Source organism: Haematobia irritans, chromosome 2, assembly GCF_050003625.1.
Source record: "Haematobia irritans isolate KBUSLIRL chromosome 2, ASM5000362v1, whole genome shotgun sequence".
Classification (NCBI taxonomy): Eukaryota; Metazoa; Arthropoda; class Insecta; order Diptera; family Muscidae; genus Haematobia; species Haematobia irritans.
The window spans coordinates 70,104,670-70,124,986 of record NC_134398.1 but is presented as its reverse complement, the minus strand read 5'-3'; the positions used below and the strand labels follow the sequence as shown (position 1 = coordinate 70,124,986).

Sequence of the window (20,317 nt, the reverse complement as noted above, 5' to 3'; positions counted from 1 at the left end):
TTTGGTAATCAATACAATTAACAAATTTTTTGTTTGCTATACATTCAAATAACAATGTTGTTTCGATTAAAAAAATTTTTACTTCAGCAACGCAAACTACAGATTCATCAACTTAACTGCCGTATTGAAAGAGTATACCTCTATAAATTGTTTGAAAATTAAGGGGAATTGAATGATAGATGAAAGGTCATTCGTTTTGGTTGGTTATTTTTTGGAAGTCCGGTAAAATGTAAATGGGTTCACGGAATATCGAGTGACAAACATAAGCGTAGGAAGGCCTCTGGGGAGGGGGCTTAGACCCCCCAGAAAAAGTTTAGCCCCCCCAGAATTTGAAAACCTATTTACGATTTTACATTTTTATAAAAATTAAGCAAATATATACTCGTACAACGCACAAAGTTCCACTGAAGACTTTCATGCACAATCGAATTACTTGGGTTGTGGTAGAAGTCTTATATTTATGAAATAAAGCTGTGGTTGAACTTATGATTTAGTTGAATAAAAATAGTAATTGATATTAAAACAATTCTTTCATAAATTAACATCTTAATAATGCTGCAAAAAAGCGTCGCCAAAAAAGAAGTGAAAATGTTCTTTTTGGGTCTGGAAGTGGTACAAAATTGGCGGAGAAGCGATGAATGTAATATGAACTTATCATAGAACGAATGTCCACGGTTTCAACAACCGTTGCAATGGATTTGCATCACTTCTTAAGGTGTGATCCGAATTCAGTGTTTTGAATGTGAATTAAAAATTTTGTGATATTTTCCCAAATAAATAATTTTTATACTTTTTTATGATTTTTAATGCATTCTAACGCTTGTTTGAAACGATTTTTCTATAATGGATTTAGCATTTTTGTGGCAAAATTTGTATAATTTGTACCATTTTATTTATTCTTACTCTTTTTTTAAACTATTTAAAAAAGGAAAACAAAAACTTACGCATTAAAATATAAAAAAATGAAGTAAAAAACTTCCTGTGTAGATAAAATAGTTAACTTCTTTGTGAAGACTTTTTTGGAAGTGCTTTTAAAGTTGTGCCTTTAGAACAACTCCCAATTTTTTGCTGGGAAAAGTGTGGAACTACCCTACGGGAAATGGATCAACCACAGAACTGGTGCAGGACTAGTCCCTGGTGTGTATGGACCAGTCCCAGTTCTGATCAAAACGTATGGAAAGGACCGTCAACTTACATTTTAGGACGCGTCTTGGACTCATCCCAAAGGACACGTCCTGGGACAATTTAGCAGGAGCAACCCATAAACAGGTCCTCAGGAACCAGTCTCGGACAAACTCTTAGAAATCTCTTTCAATTTGGGCTCCTAATCGAACCCGAAATAAAAAAAACTTGAAAATTGCAACTAACTGGAGCACAGGTACTAGTTCTGTGATAGGCCTGTCAGTGGCAATTTGCACCAAAGTACCTTAGTTGATTTATTATTAATTGATTGTCGAGCTATTTTGATGTCTATTTTTTATTCAATTTTATGAAATAAAACATTAGTTGAACCTATAAGTTCAGTCTACAAAGTTTTAGCTAGGGGGCTATAGCCCCCCCTAGGAAAATTGTCTAGCTACGCTAATGGTGACAAACATAATGGTTCGGCTCAAAACCATAGAAAACCATTATGCGCTTTAACTCATTGTTTTCATGTTAGGGCAGATTTTTATTGACCTCTTCCGCCAAATGGGAGGTCTATGTTACAGTATTCCAAAAGGAGTGTTATAGTATAACACTCCTTCCTCTGTGGAGCGCCATTCGAAAAAGTCCCCTTATCATTCAGATGAGAGCAAATGTACTCACTGATATGAAGAAAAATGTTCTTGTCACTTGGGCGACGTTTGTAGGATATGTATTATTAGATGTTAAGGTTTTTCTATTCATTATAAAAATCAAACAAACGAAATACATCCTTTTATTTCTCTGCAATTTCTCTTTAAAAAAAACTCATTTTTTTACTTTCTGAAACATATTTGCAATTCAAAGAGAAAAATGTTCTTGTCACATGGGCGATGTTGGATATCTATTATTAGATGTTGAGGTTTTTCTATTCATTATAAATAATAAAAATCAAACAAACGAAATACATCCTTTTGTTTCTCTGCAATTTTCTTTAAAGAAACTCATTTTTTTATTTTCTGAAACATATTTGCAATTCAAAGAGAATTTTCCGTTTTGTATAGCGATTTCGTGTTTACATACATACAATCTTCATCATACTAACTTAACAGACTATTAAATATACATAGATACAATATTTTAATGTTTTCTAGTTATTAATATATAGTTGGGCATGAGACAGTTCGATAATAGAGAGATGAGTAATTAATTAAATCCGATTTATTACTATAATTTTGAACTGAACTATGATTACAAATCATTTATGGGTTGATTTCGGAATTTATCTCCATGATCGGAAATTTTATTTGTTTCGAAATAGTTCGGAAGGTACGTTTTTATCGCCTTAAAATTTACTACGTAAAGGCTACAAATAAAGAAGGAAAAAGGAATATTAACATTGGCGGTAAATACGTCAACGTCATAGTTTCCGAGATTTCTAGGAAAATGAAATCTCTATCAAGTCTAATAAAAATACTACAATATCTTCATTGCAATCATTTGTTAAAAAACCACGCAACAAAATTGTACTATATCATCACAAATTTATCCTCTTCACGCATTAATTTTAAATCTCTCCTAGTATCCTTATCATACGCAGCGTGTATTCCGAAATCTCCGATGCTCCCCATGCAAGAGCGGTACTTGAGCTTTTGCGACGAACACTGTTGATTGCGTGAGTTTTGTTTAAATGTGCATGTGTTTTGCGGCCTGCGCACTTATTTCATCCATACTTTTCCGGGCGCTTTCCGTCATATCATCCAAAGAACGCCGTGTGGTCATAATTAGATCGTCTGTGCTTTTGGCTGCTGTCTCGGCAATACCTTTTACTTCAGAATTTATACGTCCTATAACCCATTCCAAACCTTGACGACCTTTTCCTGCGTTCATACTTATGCTTGATGTTAACATATCCTCCATGTAATGGGAAAGTGGCACGCCATGCACGCTGACTGAAGCCTCTTGTTTTAGTAGCGTTTTTGAAGGATCTGTGGGATGAGGTTCATAGTAAAGTACTTCGTCCACAGATATGTGACGACAAAATGTTAAATTTATTGTCTTCAACACCATTTGTCTCTTCTCCGGATCTACGGCAGATCTTTCACTTGCAAAGCAGGTTTTTGCTGTTCCAATGAGTTTATGCGTCCACTTCGGGAAATACCATTTAGACTGAACCAGGCGATGCGTATGCAGGACACCATCAACAACTTTGCGCTCAACTACATCAGTACCAATGATGGACGGTGTCATAGGGTTGGGATATTTTCGCCACGCTGCTTGTGCAACGGTTTCCCACGGGTGGTTGAAAGTATGCTCTGACGTCCAGATTTTCATTATGCAAGATCTGTGTGCGCGTGTGTGTCACTACTATCGTTGATTTGCCAAAAAGCCACCAGAACCCTCGCTGCGCAGTCCCCGGGTCACCTGTCTGTATAAAAAAAAAAAACAATTAAAAAGCAAACATTAATTTATGATTTCAGAATTTTTTTAATGCAAAAAAAAAACGATTTTTAAATTTTTTGTCGAAAGTACAACCTTTGACTCGATAATTATTAAGAAAGACTGGGAAGTCGCAAAAAGCACCCTTGAGCAAAATTACCACAGTTGCATAAATTGGTAGTATAGAGCAATATGGAAAATTTTTCTTTTTTTGAAACGTAATTGAAATCTATTTGTTCACAGGAATCGTGCTACGGCTAAGTTCTGGCAAAACTATTTTCTGAAAAAGTTACGTATCGCACTACATCTAAATTTTCAATTTACACTCTCACTTTTTACTTGGCACCTGCTTGCATTAAGTTGTGTAAAAAATAGAATGTCGCAGTATTTCGACTAATCATTTGTTTCTACGAACTAGTGCCGTGATGCCAGATTGATGTTTGGAGTACTTTTAAATATTAGATGTGTTCATGGTACATTCATAAGAAACTGAAACAACAACCAACAACCAACAAAATACTACTTTTTCCCCAGAGCATATTTAAGAACGAAAAGTAGTCTTTTTGCACTGCAATAATATACCTACAAGCTCCTTAATACGATCAGCATATATTTTGTTTGTTGTTATGCCTCAATTTGATAAATATTCAGATTTTTGGCAAATACTATAGATATTCATAAAATATTGTTTTAAATGTGTTAGGTTAGCCTAAGTTGACATTTTTATTTGTTTCAGCCAAACTAAAACATGTTTTAGTTTAATGGAGCTTAAGAAATTGCAGACAATATTTGCTATTTCAGCAAACAGTAACTGTTTTCGCTATTTGCAGACTATTTGCTGTTTAGCAGACTTTTCTGCTGTCCCTACTAGGGCTGTCGCCCGGGATGAATCCCTTCCCGAAATACCGGGATTTTCGGGACGAGATTTATCCCGAATCTCGGGATTTTTTATTTTGAATCCCGGGATTTTTTATTTTGAATCCTGGGACTTTTTGGGATCCCGAAAAAATAATTCCAATTTGTTAAAATTGTGGGGTTTTATGATTGTTTATTAATAAATTGGAGTCTTCACTCAATGTAAACGGTCCTTAGATTTCGTACCCGACAAATTGCGTTAAAAAACACCTTGAGTAAGAATTTATTATACATGAGGTATACTAAACAGCATAATTTCATCAAATCGAAGTAAAAGATAAGGTCCTTTGAATAAAATGAAAATGGAATTTCGGGATCCCAAAAATCCCGGGATTATATATTTTGAAATCACGAATCCCGGGATTTTTACAAATCGATCCCGAATGACAGCCCTAGTTTCTACTAACAAATTTCATAGGGTGTATTTTAAAACACGATCCAATATATACCAAATTTGACAAAGGTCATTACGACATTAAAATATCGGTCTATGTGGGGTCTATAGACCGATATATATCAAATTTTGCACATTTTTTTTACAAATCTTGAAATTTGAAATATCTATAGATTTCAAGCAATTTGGATGAAAGTTGCGGCTTCCATGCCTTCAAGAAGTCTAAACTGGAGACCGCTCTATATGAGGGTTATATAAAATCATGGACCGATATACACCATGTTTCTAATTTCATGAAAATGGAATAATAGTAGCGGCGCCTACAGACTCAAAAAGTCTAATCAGTGGATCGGTTTATGTGGGTTCTATATTGAAACATGGTCCGATATAGCCATCATCGAACTTTACCTCCCTGCAGACAAAAGACAAATTTGTGCGAAATTTCACACTATGGCTTCATTATTGAAGTGTAATTACAACATCATTATATATTTCTCACTTATCAAATATATACACTTTATATAGTCGGAAATCGGAATGACAAATTTATTATAACCTTCCCATTGTGGTATTCGTTGCAGAGGCTTGTTAACATTATTCGATTAAAGCGAATAGCGAGAAAAACTAACTTGGGTCTAAATGTGGGTATTTAGTTAGATTTTAGCCGCTAAAATCGCAGTTTTTTCATGATTACTTTTCTCTAATAATTCATTAAAAATAATATAAACTTTGTGAAAAGTTGATGGGATATTCACCATCAAATTTTAATAAAATTTGCATAAAGCGGCTAAACTCAAACTCAATACCCACCTTAAACTCGAACTTAGTACCCACTATATTCTGTTATTTTTCTTTGTTCAAATTTTTTGGGAAAATTGCCTAAAGTAAACGGGACAAGCGGCTTTAGGTTAGATTAGATATTGTGGCATCCCATTGTTTTATGCTCTCTCAGACTATTCAGTCCAGATTCTAGGAACTTCCTTTTTTAGCCGAGTTCGAACGGCTGTTCACATTACAGTAAAACCACTAAGAGAAGCTATGATACGCTTAGAAATGTCACCAGCATTACTCGGAGGGGATAATTGCACCTGGTTCTTTTCTAATTGAAGTATATATTTTTTGATCAAATTTTTACATTTTCTTCGCCTGGTTGGATGACAAAACTAATGTATGTGACCCTCGAATTTAAATATGCGCTCTTTTTCATAGATCATTAAAAACTCGCAAAAGTTTAGTAAATAATAATGAGAAGCATTTGCCCTATTTTTCTACATCATTTACTGAAATTAATTAGAACAAAAAATTGTAAACAAGTATGTATCGAGTGTCGTCAATAGTTTGCTAACCTCTCATGTCGTATTTTCCTCTTCTATTGTTTTTGGTGTCAAAGTATAGATCTAGAAAGAAAATGTTCTAATTTAATATGAAATAAAAGACCAAGTTTGACTAAGATCGGGTAAAGAAGTCCTCCTCTAAATTGTGCATATTATGGTCTTTTTTGAATATAAAATAACGTTGAAATCCGTCATATCTTACAACTCGCAAATGTTTAGTAAATAATAATGAGAGGCATTTGCCCTATTTTTCTACATCATTTACTGAAATTAATTAGAACAAAAAATTGTAAACGACAAGTATGTATCGAGTGTCGTCAATAGTTTGCTAACCTCTCATGTCCTATTTTCCTCTTCTATTGTTTTTGGTGTCAAAGTATAGATCTAGAAAGAAAATGTTCTAATTTAATATGAAATAAAATACCAAGTTTGACTAAGATCGAGTAAAGAAGTCCTCCTCTAAATTGTGCATATTATGGTCTTTGTTGAATATAAAATAACGTTGAAATCCGTCATATCTTACACGGCCTTGTTGAATGTAACGATAATAAAAAAAACGGTCTGTCCTCCTCTAATATTCACATAAAGTCTTTGTTAGTAGTAACAATAATGCATTTATATGAACGTATTTGTTGTGAATTGTAGGGCAGATCGAATTTTGTGTATGTATGTTCGGTAATAAGGCAATAACAATGAGTCACTTTGTTCATTGATAAAATACCATAGCGTCGATATAGTGTTGATGTTAGTGCTTGTTTTTGTCTCTGATCTCTGAACAACATCATAGAACTATATATCGAAAACTTTGTGGATGATTTATATAGTTTGGAATCATGAAAACTAATAAATGAAGAATATTAAAAATCCCAAAACAAGCTTGGTGTGTACGCCGTTTTATTGGAAACCTATTCATCGCACCAAATATGAAAAAGTTTTAGTACTAATTTGGATATTAGTACCCAACATTTCTCTGATTATTTTTTTTTACTATGACGTACCAACTTTGGCTTAGCTTGAGAAATTCTTGTAAAAAACCATCACACCCATGAAATACAATCGGATATATTTTTATTCTTTAGTTTTATTTGAATATTAATTACAATAATGTTATCATATTAATATACTTAAGAAATGAATTTTAAATACGAAAGCTTGGAAGCGCCCTTACGCTTTCCACTTGGGGTTTTTTGTTCTGAATTCTGGAGTTTCGTTATTTTTCTACTCATGTAGTATATCGTTTATTCAAGTATCTGATTTATTTATTTAATTGCTAGGTTTCTTTATTTTCTTCTATATAATAATCATTGAGAAAAGTTTATTTCATATTTTCTTACATTATTACATATACTTTCGAAATGATAAGAATTGAAAATCACCAAAATAAAAATGAATAAAATGCGGGGAGGAAACAGAGATTAATTTCGAATGTGTTTACGTTATTTAGCACTCCTCCTCCTTAAAAAAATGGGCACATATGAAGAAATTAGTGCAACGGAATGAGGGACATACAATATCCAATTAAAGAGAACAGAAAAAACAATTGCAATACATATCTGAAAATAACGGGTATTTTAAGGCAGCGAAACAGCAGCCGTCATGAATGACCGATTAAAACTTAAGAATTAGCATTGACAATTATCAGCATTTCCGGGACGACTGTTTCGGTCAGCATTTAAGCGAATTTGGTCAGGAAATTCGTTGTAAAGTTCCACTTCCGCTTCCTGGGCTAATGCATTCTTAGCGATAGTTTGAAATGCTAATTCCACATTAATACCCTCCTTGGCGGACGTCTCGAAATAAGGAATATCATTTTTAGATTGACACCATTGTTGGGCTCGTCTTGTAGACACCTGGCGATTATCCATGTCAACCTTATTTCCCAAGACAACAAATGGAAAATGTTCTGGATCACGGGGGCTAGCTTGTATTAGGAATTCGTCGCGCCAGGAATCGAGATTCTTAAATGAATTGGGTGATGTGACGTCATAAACCAAAACACAACAATCTGCCCCACGATAAAAAGCAACACCTAATGATTGGAATCGCTCTTGGCCGGCAGTATCCCAAATTTGCATTGTGACAACACGATCATCAACAGCTACTTCTTTTGTACAAAAATCAGCACCAATCGTTGCCTTATATTGATTTGAGAATCGTTTGCTCACATATTGGTTCATCAATGACGTTTTTCCAACACTACTATCGCCCAAAATGATAACTTTTAACAGAGACTTCTTACGTGTAGCCATTTTTACAAACCAATTAAAAAGAAATAAATCTTTTTTTTCCGTACTATGTGATGTCTATGAAACGTAATTTTCTTTTTCTTCTTTATGGGATTGGTATTTATCTTTTCTCTTGCCACACACTCAAACTGCGCAGTTATTCAATAGTTGAAAATGGTTAAATTACACCAATTCTATTACTTTCCTAAGATATTTAATTGTATATCTTACAGCAGAATTTATATTTATTAACAAACGTAACTTTTCACTTTTCAAAGAAAATCTACTTTTTCTTCTCAGCTAGTCATACAAGTTTATGTGTAGTAATTATTTTTTCTTTGTTTGTGTTTTGACAGTTCTCACATTCGTTTGTTTGACACTTGATGTTGGGTGGCAATATTAGGACATCAATAATATTTTGAGCGCAGTTATGCGCCGTTCACACCTTATGGCAGCGCTGATTTGAATCCTGATGCTACATTCAAATTAGCACGAAACCTTTAATGCGCCTTATGCGCTTTACAGACTATCAGTTATTCCGGACGACAGTGCTCATGTCGAACATATCCTATATATTGTGCACATTATAAGTTAAGTCCGAAGACATAATCGATACTGCTGCATGTTTATGGGATCGGTAACACATTTGCCGATTATTTATACCCTGTTACTGTATGTCGAACGAGAGTGTTTCAAATGAAAAATAAAATATTTGGGTTTCTCTATGTCGACAGGCAAGTCACTTCATATTTTGTTGTCGAGTAACAAACGAACATATACAACAGGTGTCAAGAAAAAAGTAAAAACAATTTTAAAATTTGAATCAATTCTCAGGCCAAAAATATGAAAATACTCATTTTTGATAATCAATGTACTCTCAAACAAACGATATGAACTTTCAAAAATAGAGAAACCCAAATTGATTCGAATTCGAGTGACTGCTTTTCAGTCGACTGGGGTTACGTTCAACATACAGAAACAGGGTATCAGTCATCGCCGACAACTCGTATCGATCCAACACACTGTAAGATTCTTTACAAACACCGACATTCCATCCGGAATAACTGATAGTCTGTAAAGCGCAGTACAGACTATCAGTTATTCCGGACGACAGTGCACGTGTCCAACATATCCCATATATTGTGCACACTATAAGTTAAGTCCGACGGCATAATCGATACTGCTGCATGCTTATGGGATCGATAACACATTTACCGATTATTTAGTAATCGCCGACACAAATACTTTTTACGGCAAGCGACCCTGCCAGCATTTCAAAGTTCCATTTCATCCTCATCTACCACAGACTCGTAAGTGACACTGCAACAATCGCCAACTGTGATGGGGGAAGCATATCAAAAAGTACAAAATGTACATGAAAGTATTTTGCCATCACTATTCTTAGAAGAGCCGTTTTATATTTTGTGAAACGCAAAGCGCAGCTAGCTTATTATAATTTATTTAAATAAAAAGGGAAATGAAGTGATGAAAACATTGTTACTTTGCTTAAAATTAAGAAAGGTATATTGGTGAACAATTTTTGACTTTCCAAATGGAATAAAGTTATAGTTTTCAAATATTTTTCCAGACACGCTTCCTCCATAGAGAATTAACACACTGGCTGATAGACGCTGCAACATGTAATTTGCAACTTGTAACTCAACATCATTCCTTTACTAAAGCAAAAAATTATGCTAAACGTGATGTGATAGTCGTACAAATGTAATATTAATAAGAATTTATAAATGTTTAATCAAATTAATAAACATCTAAACAATCGTATTCACTTGACCACAATGATTCTTTTAGAACTACCTTAAAATTCACTTTTTCTGATAGTTTGAAGGTGCTCTTATTGGCGTCTTCTAAATTTATTAAAAAAGGCACCTAATAATTGCACTCATGCGATACTTTTTTGTAGTAACTTGGCGTAGTACAACTTCTCAATAGTGACGGCGCCTTTTCGACGAGTTTTGGATGTCGTATACGATTGTTTTCGACGTGGTGGGGATTCTCAGAAGCGCTGTCAAATTCAAAAAATTTGGCAGGGTATATCTAGCGGCTTCAGGCCGGTACTCTGTTTGTTGGTGCGAAAAAAGTTCCTCTCAATCATTATTTCGCGTTGAAAAATGATAGTGTTGTCAATATATTTTGAAGGAAAAAAAAAGCCATTTTGTAATTTTCCGCGTTTATTTCATCGAAATGTATTGACAACATCGCAAGATGTCACGAAATGATTACATATACATAGGTAACTACCCTGCCAGCATTTCAAAGTTCCATTTCATCTTCATCGCTACCACAGACTCGTAAATGTCACTACAACCATCCTACTGTGATGGGGGGCAGCATATCATAGTATCATAGTAGTACAAAATGTACTTCATACATGTATTTTGCCATCACTACTTTTACAAAAGCCATTTTATTTTTTGTGAAACGCCAAGCGCAACCAGCTTGTTATATTTTATTTAAATAAAAACGAATATAAAGTTCTGAAAATATAGATTTTACGCTTAAAATTGTGAAAGGTATATTGGTGAACAATTTTTGATTTTCCAAATGGAATAAAGTGATTGTTTTTCAAATATTTTATAGACACGCTGCCTCCATCGAATAAAAACACTGGCTGATAGACGCTGCAACATGTAACTCGCTACTTGTAACTCTACATCATCATTAATGTAAAAAATTATGTTAAATGTGATGTGATAGTGGTATAAATGTTATATTTTTAAGAATTTGTAAATGATTAATCAAATTAATAAATATCTAAACAAACGTGTTTTACTCGACCACAATGATTCTTTTACCACTATCTTAAAATGTGCTTTTTCTGATTGTTTGGAGGGTCTCTTATTGGCGTCGTTCTAAATTGATCTATAAAGGCACCTAATAATTGCACTCATGCGAAACCTTTTTGTAGTAACTTGGCGTGGTACAACTTCTCAATAGTGACGGCGCTTTTCCGACGAGTTTTTGATATCGTATATGATTGTTTTCGACGTACTGGGGATTCTCAGAAGCGCCCCCAAATTCAAAAAATGTTGGCAGGGTAGTGGCTCGATTTACACACACACGCATACATAATAATTAAATTGAGAAAGAAGAAGCAGAAGTTATTTTACAAATAACTTTGGATTTAAAAAATATAATTTTAATTTAATTTGGAACATAGCAATTAATTCTTGTGATTCCATTCATTGCTACCCCGGTACTATACATGTTGGTTAAAGTGCTAACGCTGGTTTTGAAACATCAATTGCTGTGCTCCTTTTTTTTGTGTTTATTATCCCGATGTTTATTATCCCGATTATTATTTTGTGTTTATTATCCCGATGCCCAGTACAAATGAAACGATTGTAAAATATAATGCACCAAATAAAGCTTTTATTTTGTTAGCATTCGTGTTTAAATTTCATATTTTATACATTATTTATGTTCTACAATATAGTAGCGAGCGGCTAGATAGATGTTGGTTGATAGTTTATTACGGAAATACAACTCCATGTTATACTTTGTTTTATCAATCGATCAGATTACATTTTTAAATAATAATCCGATCCATAAATTCACAAAAATTAGTTTAATAAATAAATTACGTCGAAAACAGTCGTATACGATATCTAAAACTCCTCGGAAAAGCGCCCTCACTATTGAGAAGTTGTACCACGCCAAGTTACTACAAGAAAGTATCGCATGAGTGCAATTATTAGGTGCCCTTCTGGATACATTTAGAAGGACGCCAATAAGAGCCACTTCAAACAATCAGAGAAAGTGAATTTTAATATAAGGGCTGTTTTCTTTTTGCACTGGATGTAACATTTGTATGGGCTATCCAGAACATCGTTGCACTGGTGTTCTATCCAGAACATCTCATCAGTGCAAGTCGCGCCGATGTTGCCAGATTGTATTTGGATAAAGTGACGCTTCTTCTATTCACAATAGCAATTTATTGTGACTATTTTATCGAAAAACATGAAATTCAAAGTGATACAGTGTCATAAATAATCGCAGCAGTAAATGTTTATTACTAATTGAAGCATTTCATACATTAAAAATGCAAGATTTCACTTCTTTTCTATGGTTGTTTTTAAACAGCTGATGACAGTGTTGCATATTTTTGGATATGTCCTGGATAAACGAGTACTCTGTTTTATTTTAGTCCTTAACGGCTTAGCATATCCAGTGCTAAAAGAAAACAGACCTATAGTTGTAAAAGAATCATTGTGGTCAACTAATGCGCTTTACAGAATATCAGTTATTCCGGACGGAATGTCGGTGTTTGTAAAGAATCTTACAGTGTGTCGGATCGATACGACTCGTCGGCGATGACTAAATAATCGGTAAATGTGTTATCGATTCCATAAACATGCAGCAGTATTGATTATGCCTTCGGGCTTAACTTATAATGTGCACAATATATGGGATATGTCCGACACGAGCACTGTCGTCCGGAATAACTGATAGTCTGTAAAGCGCATAAAGCCGATGTTGGAATTTGTTAGTTAATATTTTTACTGAAAGCGTGCGCGAAAAAACCTATTACAAAACTACTTTGCGCTACAAATTATATAAAGATAAAATGAGATAAAAAAGTTGCGCTACAAGAATCCAGACAACAGTATTGACACCAAAAACAATAGATATTATTGTAAACAAGACGTTGATTTCACCAAATTCTCAAGTTAAATTAAAAAAAGAATTGGTTCTCGAAATTCAATCAAGATGTCTTATTTGTTGACAGAAATTGCTTTGGAAATGCTGGGCTACAAATATTACGATATATATGGAGTTCCAGACGATATTAATAATTTCCAAAATTTGGCTGCTTCTGACCGTACAACTGATGGCTCCAATGAACCACACTTGGACACGATACTCGGTGTAGATACCAGAAATGCTAAGCGATCAACCAGTACAAATCATTTGTTAATTAATTTGCCAGAAGAAGTCACAAAATTAATGGATTTAGAATATAACAAAGTCAGACAACAGTTTTTGCGGAACAAGCTATCTCTGACCGAGGAATATCTGGATCCAAAGGCTATGCAAGCAAAAATACAATATCATCAAGAATCTGAGTACGATAAACTAACAGCAGAAAAAAACAATTTGCAAAATTTCCGTAGAGTGGTTGAAGACAATTTACGATACATAAAACCTGCTTCGTTTGAGAAGCATTTGAATGGATTTAAGAATGCCAACACGAGCACCACCTTCAAAACTGGACACCCATAGTTTGCAAGGAAGTCGACTCATTGGATGATCATAAAATTTCGTACATTATATGTAAATAGTTAATAAATATAAGAAACCTATTAAAATTATAGTGATATTTTAAAATCCTCTCAAAAATCCTAAAGTGTAATTTGGAAATGTTGAACCTTTGTAATGATATGGCTGTGGTATACTATATCCACATCTCATTGGAAAAGTCGTGCCACGCCAATTTACTAAATTAAAGGGTTATAAGAGTATCTTTACTATGCGTCTATTATGAACACGAGTACCCAATAAGTTTTTATAAAATATTGCCTTTAAGGACCTTTCAAATAAAATATTGCCTTTAAAATCTAATTCCCAATTTGTTTAAAAATGGAAATGTCACAGCTCATTTAAAATGTTCCTTCTGCTACAAATCTATCATGTTTTCCTAATGATGCTGTTGTACCGGTGTATGGCGGTGTGTTTAATCATGATCAAAGAAGCATCTTTGGAAAAATATCCGAAAATACCACTATTCAATTTTGAATGTCGACAATTTCTTACTAATATACCTTTCGCAATTTTAAGCGTAATACCAATGTTTTCAGCACTGGTTCTTTTTCTAATTTATAAGAAGCTACTAACTTTTGGCGTTTCACATAATATCAAAATGGTCCTTTTAATAATAGTGAAGGCAAATTTTTGTGTATTTCCCCATCACAGTGTGCGATTATCATAGTGTCGCATAAGAGTCTATAGTAGCGACGGGGATAAAATCGAACTTTGAAATGCCGGGAGGGTTATTGCAAAAATAAATATTCGAATTGTCTCATACCCACTTTTCACTTAGAAAAGCGAAATCTCATTTCTATTCATAAATATTTCCAGAGTATTCTTATTCATCCTTGTTCAGATTTTGGACATTAAGTTGACAAATGTTCATGATATTTATATTGGTAAATAAAATAAAATTTCATTCAGTTGTACATGTAGTTAACTTGAAATTAATTTAAAGCTAGCTATTCCCTAATTAGTAGTGGTTAACACTTCACCCAGAAAAAAAGTGACCCCTTCTTTAAGATAAAATGGACTCATTGTGAAGAAAGTTTAACTTCGTATAGCACCAAAGACATTTGTTTGAACGATGTGGTTTTCGTAGAAATTAGGTAGAATGCATTTCATATATTAGTTAACATTTTCCTATATTTATGTACCACTATACTACAGAATGAAAAAAATTAACTGAGTTGAATTCATATATGGATTGATTTTATTGAACTTTTTTCATTCATTTGTACACATCTTACATATTTGTGGTAAACCATTTACTTCAAAATTAGAACTGCTTACCTTCTTTTTTAAATACAATTTATTTATTTCTATAAGCAATTTTTTCTTCTATAAAATACATGTTTTATTAATATATTATAATAACTTACCTAAATTTAGGAAAATTTCCTATACTCTAAGAAGTGTGTTTCCTTAAATTTTGAAAGGATTGAATACTTCTTGGTACGAATGAACTAAAATATTTTTCTATGCCAAGTGTTATTCGTATGTATGATAAGCTTTCTATAAAAAAGGAATTCAGTGTTATCGTTTTATAAGAAATTTTACTAAATTTGAGGAAACTTGGCCTTAGTTCGGATTTTGTTTATTTTTACGAATGCTTTGTTATCAGTGAATAAAATTTTCTTGTTCAGTAGTAAATTCTTATACCCAACGAAGAAAACAGTATTAGTAAAATTCCATGCCTTATTCTAGTTAATGAACTATTCCTAACTGCTTTCAGTTTAGGATTTGTTTACTGAAACAAGTAAATTTTATTATTTCACACAAAAATGTACCTTAATGGAAATAAAATGGCTAAACTAAATTAATGAACATTTTTCCTTTAGTTTATTTAGAAGGCACTTTTTTGGGTGTTGGATTGTTTTTATATGGAGTTGTTATAGGCAATCTTCTAAAGCACTATGATGAGCCATCCAGCCGCCCAGGATTCTCAGGTGAGAGTCCCAACCCGCACACCATAGCCCAATATGGCGAACAAAAAAAAAAGGTAAAAGCTTACATCTTTAGACAAAAGGACATTGCTCTATTGCCCATCCAACCATGGTTCTATTTTCCCCTTTACCTGTTCGTTGGAACCCCATATACCACATTTCACCACTACCACATCACCTCCGACTTACCATTTTATCCCCCCTTAAGTCACCCAAATCACCAAGACATTATTTCAGTTCAATCGTTAATTTCAATACGTATTCATTAATTGTTTTTATTAAAACGTAATATAAGTTTACACCTAACACTAATTACAATATCAAAACATGCATAAATGAATACAAAAGCAATAATCTTAGGTCCTACAAAATTTACGTTAGGGTAAAAACTTATATACCCTTATTAAAAGTCCCTACCTAAAGGAGCTCACTTAGGTGGATATTTGAAAACTATAAAAAAATAATTTCTGACCAAAAAAAAAAAAACAAAACAATAATTTTGTAAAGCCTATCATACACGGTTTCAACAAAAATTTAGTAATTCGTAAATATTGATCAAGAAATATAAAGCAAAACGTATATGTATATTAATCTCAAAAATGATACTGAATTATTTTATCTTAAACCTGAATTATTTTACCTTAAAACTTATGACTAAAAACATTCTACATTGAATGAAACATTTGTGGATATAAATTTAAATAACATAACATAAAATATTTTCTTCTCCATCCAAAATGTTCTCAGGTTTTAAATCTTTTCCTCAATAATTTACTCAAAATGTGCCCAGTTATTCCCTGTCCACTTCAAGGTTCCTTTATTGTTTCCACAATTATAACTTGTTCGAATAGCCTGACTGATTTTAATAAATACTTTTTCTCCTGTATTCCAGATAAATAACATTCATCCATCGCACAGTGGTTCAAAATCGCTTTTTTTGGAAATAATTCTGCAACTTTTGAACGGATAAAGATAGCAACATAACTGTTTCTGTGTGTGAAAGTTAAGTTTGCAAATTTGTAGGTCCCTAATGGGTCCACCTTGGGGGCATGCATTTTTGTTTTAGCTGTCAACTCTGCAATTTTGAACCGATTTCCATGATTTTTTCTTTGCTGGGTAGAACTTGTAAAGCTCTACAAAAAAGTTCACGTTCGTGTGCAATTATCCTTTACCGTTCGCAGGATATTTAGGTTAGGTTAGGTTAGGTGGCAGCCTGATGTATCTGGCTCACTTAGACTATTCAGTCCATTGTGATACCACAGTGGTGAACTTCTCTCTTATCACTGAGTGCTGCCCGATTCCATGTGAAGCTCAATGAAAAGGGACCTCCTTTTTATAGCCGAGTCCGAACGGCGTTCCACATTGCAGTGAAACCACTTAGAGAAGCTTTCAAACCCTCAGAAATGTCACCAGCATTACTGAGGTGGGATAATCCACCGTTGAAAAACTTTTTTGGTGTTCGGTCGTAGCAGGAATCGAACCCACGACCTTGTGTATGCAAGGTGGGCATGCTAACCATTGCACCACGGTGGCTCCCTATTTAGGTTAGGTTAAAATGGCAGCCCGATTAAGTTTCAGGCTCACTTAGACTATTCAGTCCATTGTGATACCACATTTAACTAAAAGTACCCAATAAACACAAACGTTTGAAAAATGCTAAATTTCAACAATTTTTCAAACATTTTTTCAAAGGATTAGGGTAATATTCAAGTTGAGAAACAAAAAACAGACATTACCCTCAACAGTGAAATTCAACACATTAGCAATAATATCTCAAGTGTTATCTTCAAATTGAAATGCATCGCTACTCAATAATTTGTCAAACAATTTTCGATGCGAGTCAAATTCAAAATTAACATCGTTGCAAATACTTTTCAACCTAAATTTGTATGAATGATGCCCCCACTTCAAATTGAAAGTCAAAGCCAAAATTCTATGAATTTTGTATAATTTATTCATTTTCATCAAAATAAAATATATAATAATACACTACAATACCAATTGATAAATAATAATCTTATTAAACATATCAACAAATAAGAAAAAAAAAAACAAACAACACTTTTGCATTGATAATTCGATTTCCTTCCTTTTGGTGTCATAAAACAGCATTAAAATTTATTAGCATGCGGGCAATTTGAAATTAGTAACGAACTGGACCGCGTGTTAGAATTGATTTCACAAAATGTATAATGTTTCTGGAAACTTTTTCTTGTCGATAAGCCACTCATTTTTCATTGCTCAGCTTTTTAATGTTTTCAAGAACGTAGAATCCATAATTTTAGTTTTCTGCAAAGAGATATACATTTAGTGACTTCCACTGCCAACATTTTTTGAATTTGGGGGCGCTTCTGAGAATCCCCACTACGTCGAAAACAATCATATACGACATCAAAAACTCGTCGGAAAAGCGCCGTCACTATTGAGAAGTTGTACCACGCCAAGTTACTACGAAAAAGTTTCTCATCAGTGCAATTATTAGGTGCCTATTTAGATCAATTTCGAAGGACGCCAATAAGAACCCCTGCAAACTATCAGAAAAAGTGCATTTTAAGGTAATTGTAGAAGAATCATTGTGGTCAAGTAAAACACGATTGTGTAGATGTTTATTGATTTGATTAAACATTTATAATTTCTTATAAATATAACATTTTTCGGTTTATCTCATCACATTTAACATAATTTTTTGCATTAATAAAAGAATGATGTTGAGTTTTAAGTAGCAAGTTACATATTGCAGCGTCTATCAGCCAGTTTGTTTATTTTCGATGGAGACAGAGTGCCTGGAAAAATATTTGAAAAACGATCACTTTATTCTATTTGGAAAGTGGAAAATTGTTCCCATATACCTTTCACAATTTTAAGCGTAATATCTATGTTTTCAGAACTTTATTTTCGTTTTTATTTAAATAAAATATAACAAGCTGGTTGCGCTTTCACAAAAAAATAAAATGGCTCTTCTAACAGTAGTGATGGCAAAATACTTTCAAGTACATTTTGATACGCTTCCCCCATCACAGTTCGCGATGGTTGTGGTGACATTTACGAGTCTGTGGTAGCGATGAGGATGAAATGGAACTTTGAAATGCTGGCAGGGTCCTTAAAGTTTTATTTCATTTTTTATTTTCACTTACTTATTTTTATAAACTATTTGGTTATTTGTCTAAAATTTTCCATGTTTTTTCTTGTAATTGACCACGAACTTCGTTGCACAAATAAGTATTGAAAACCACATGGTTTTTTCGTTACATTTTAGGGTAGTGTTTTGTCAAAGTTTTATCATATTATCTTCAACACCTTTTCAAAGATTTCGTCAACATTTTGGCAAATTGGAAGTAATTCGCAAGCAATTTTAAGATGTATTGAAGATGAGCTATTTCAAGTCAAGTTGAAATTATGTTGAGAATTATATTTACCCTCAAACTGAAAAGTTGTTGCATTTGAAAAACGCTCATCCTGTGTTTATTGAGTACCTATTACATATGGACACTTCTAGTTTTAACCACTGAACCTTCTCTATTATTTTCTTTTGTTAAACCAACCAGATGACATGACAACCATGACAGGTCATACAATAGTCATTATACTTCGCACCAATAGTTGTTGCAAATCAGGCAGCGCCCGTTATAGCAGATATCAGAAGTGATATCTGTCGTCTTGAGAACACTAGCATATATAGTGTTCGGTTCAAGTTTAAATGGGGCCATATTTGCTTGGTGTCGTTACAACCCTTGCAATTCTCCCATCGTACATTTGCCATCATGACGGCCTTCTCATGCAGTAAGAGCTTGCAGGTTGCCAGAGACATATCAACAGATTCTAATTCCACTGGAATATGTAAGGTGGTTCCTAGCCTTGCTAACTCATCTGCTTGACAGTTCCCCGGTATGTTCCTATGGCCAGGCACCCATATTAGGTGAATATTGTACTGCTCAGCCATCTCGTTGAGAGATTTGCGGCAGTCGATGGCCGTTTTCGAGTAAAGGAACACAGAGTTGACTGTCTGAGTATATTTTGTTACGTTTTTATATTTAGGCGTTTTTAATTACCCGACAATTAAAACACTGTTCGTTTTAATAACGTTAATCTACAATTTATTTACTATGACTTTACAATTCGTTCAAACTGATGTTATTCGTTTGGCGCTTTAATTAAGACTGACTCGTTAGCAGCATGCGAGCGCTTTTATATATGACGGTCTGGCAATACGAGAACATTCTGGCAGCACTACAATATTCTGGCAACGCCAGAACATTCTTTGACAACGCTAGAAGGATCTACGACCATTAAGTTATTCATCTGGTGGCTGCCAAACACATATACACTCACATAGATATATGCTCGCATTACTACAACAACAATGACAATAGACAATGAGATGAAATGAGAATGCAAAATAACAAACCAAAGGGGTTGTTATTCTATGAGAGAGTAAGAACTAACATTTCGATATGAAAATAAGCAAACAAAAGAACATAACAGAAATTAAGGAAAGTACTAGAAAAGGAATAGATGATTCCAACAAGTGATAGCGAAATTTTATCGTTACAATTTGAAATTTTAAATCAACGGAAACTAATTTAAATAAACTTAAATCTATAATTATCAAATTCGTAACACTACCTGTTCCGTAAGGAGCCAATCGTTCCAGATGTACAACTTTCATCTTTGATCTAG

The 20,317-nt window shown here is 33.6% G+C and overlaps 3 protein-coding genes and 2 long non-coding RNA genes across 6 annotated transcripts; 2 read left to right on the top strand and 3 right to left on the bottom strand.

Moving 5' to 3' along the window:
• Positions 1-2,091: 2,091 nt before the first annotated feature.
• slmo (PRELI domain containing slowmo) lies at positions 2,092-4,038 on the bottom strand. 2 transcript variants are annotated; one of them, XM_075295223.1, is made up of 2 exons: positions 3,894-4,038; positions 2,092-3,550 (listed from the first exon to the last, which is right to left on the bottom strand). In XM_075295223.1, exon 2 carries the CDS (start codon positions 3,454-3,456, stop codon positions 2,809-2,811), a length of 648 nt encoding a protein of 215 aa, XP_075151338.1. In that variant the 5' UTR covers positions 3,457-3,550; positions 3,894-4,038; the 3' UTR covers positions 2,092-2,808. The 2 variants fall into 2 exon arrangements, with proteins under 2 accessions (XP_075151338.1, XP_075151337.1); XM_075295222.1 differs by lacking the exon at positions 3,894-4,038 and adding an exon at positions 3,658-3,887.
• A 3,229-nt stretch (positions 4,039-7,267) lies between these two features.
• On the bottom strand, positions 7,268-8,779 carry Rab7 (RAS oncogene family member Rab7). The gene has a single exon (XM_075295224.1). It carries the CDS (start codon positions 8,451-8,453, stop codon positions 7,827-7,829), a length of 627 nt encoding a protein of 208 aa, XP_075151339.1. The 5' UTR covers positions 8,454-8,779; the 3' UTR covers positions 7,268-7,826.
• Positions 8,780-10,842: 2,063 nt separating this feature from the next.
• LOC142223023 (uncharacterized) lies at positions 10,843-11,230 on the top strand. The gene is made up of 2 exons (XR_012718495.1): positions 10,843-10,960; positions 11,028-11,230. It is a non-coding gene; the product is annotated as an uncharacterized LOC142223023 (long non-coding RNA).
• A 1,757-nt stretch (positions 11,231-12,987) lies between these two features.
• LOC142225463 (uncharacterized) lies at positions 12,988-14,009 on the top strand. The gene has a single exon (XM_075295221.1). The coding sequence runs from the start codon at positions 13,158-13,160 to the stop codon at positions 13,668-13,670; it is 513 nt and encodes a 170-aa protein (XP_075151336.1). The 5' UTR covers positions 12,988-13,157; the 3' UTR covers positions 13,671-14,009.
• A 4,204-nt stretch (positions 14,010-18,213) lies between these two features.
• On the bottom strand, positions 18,214-18,612 carry LOC142227671 (uncharacterized). The gene is made up of 2 exons (XR_012719962.1): positions 18,490-18,612; positions 18,214-18,423 (listed from the first exon to the last, which is right to left on the bottom strand). It is a non-coding gene; the product is annotated as an uncharacterized LOC142227671 (long non-coding RNA).
• Positions 18,613-20,317: the final 1,705 nt, after the last annotated feature.

Coding starts and splice junctions, on each gene's coding strand:
- slmo (XM_075295223.1), bottom strand. CDS start 3,456: ATGAAAATCTGGACGTCAGAGCATACTTTCAACCACCCGTGGGAAACC.
- Rab7 (XM_075295224.1), bottom strand. CDS start 8,453: ATGGCTACACGTAAGAAGTCTCTGTTAAAAGTTATCATTTTGGGCGAT.
- LOC142225463 (XM_075295221.1), top strand. CDS start 13,158: ATGTCTTATTTGTTGACAGAAATTGCTTTGGAAATGCTGGGCTACAAA.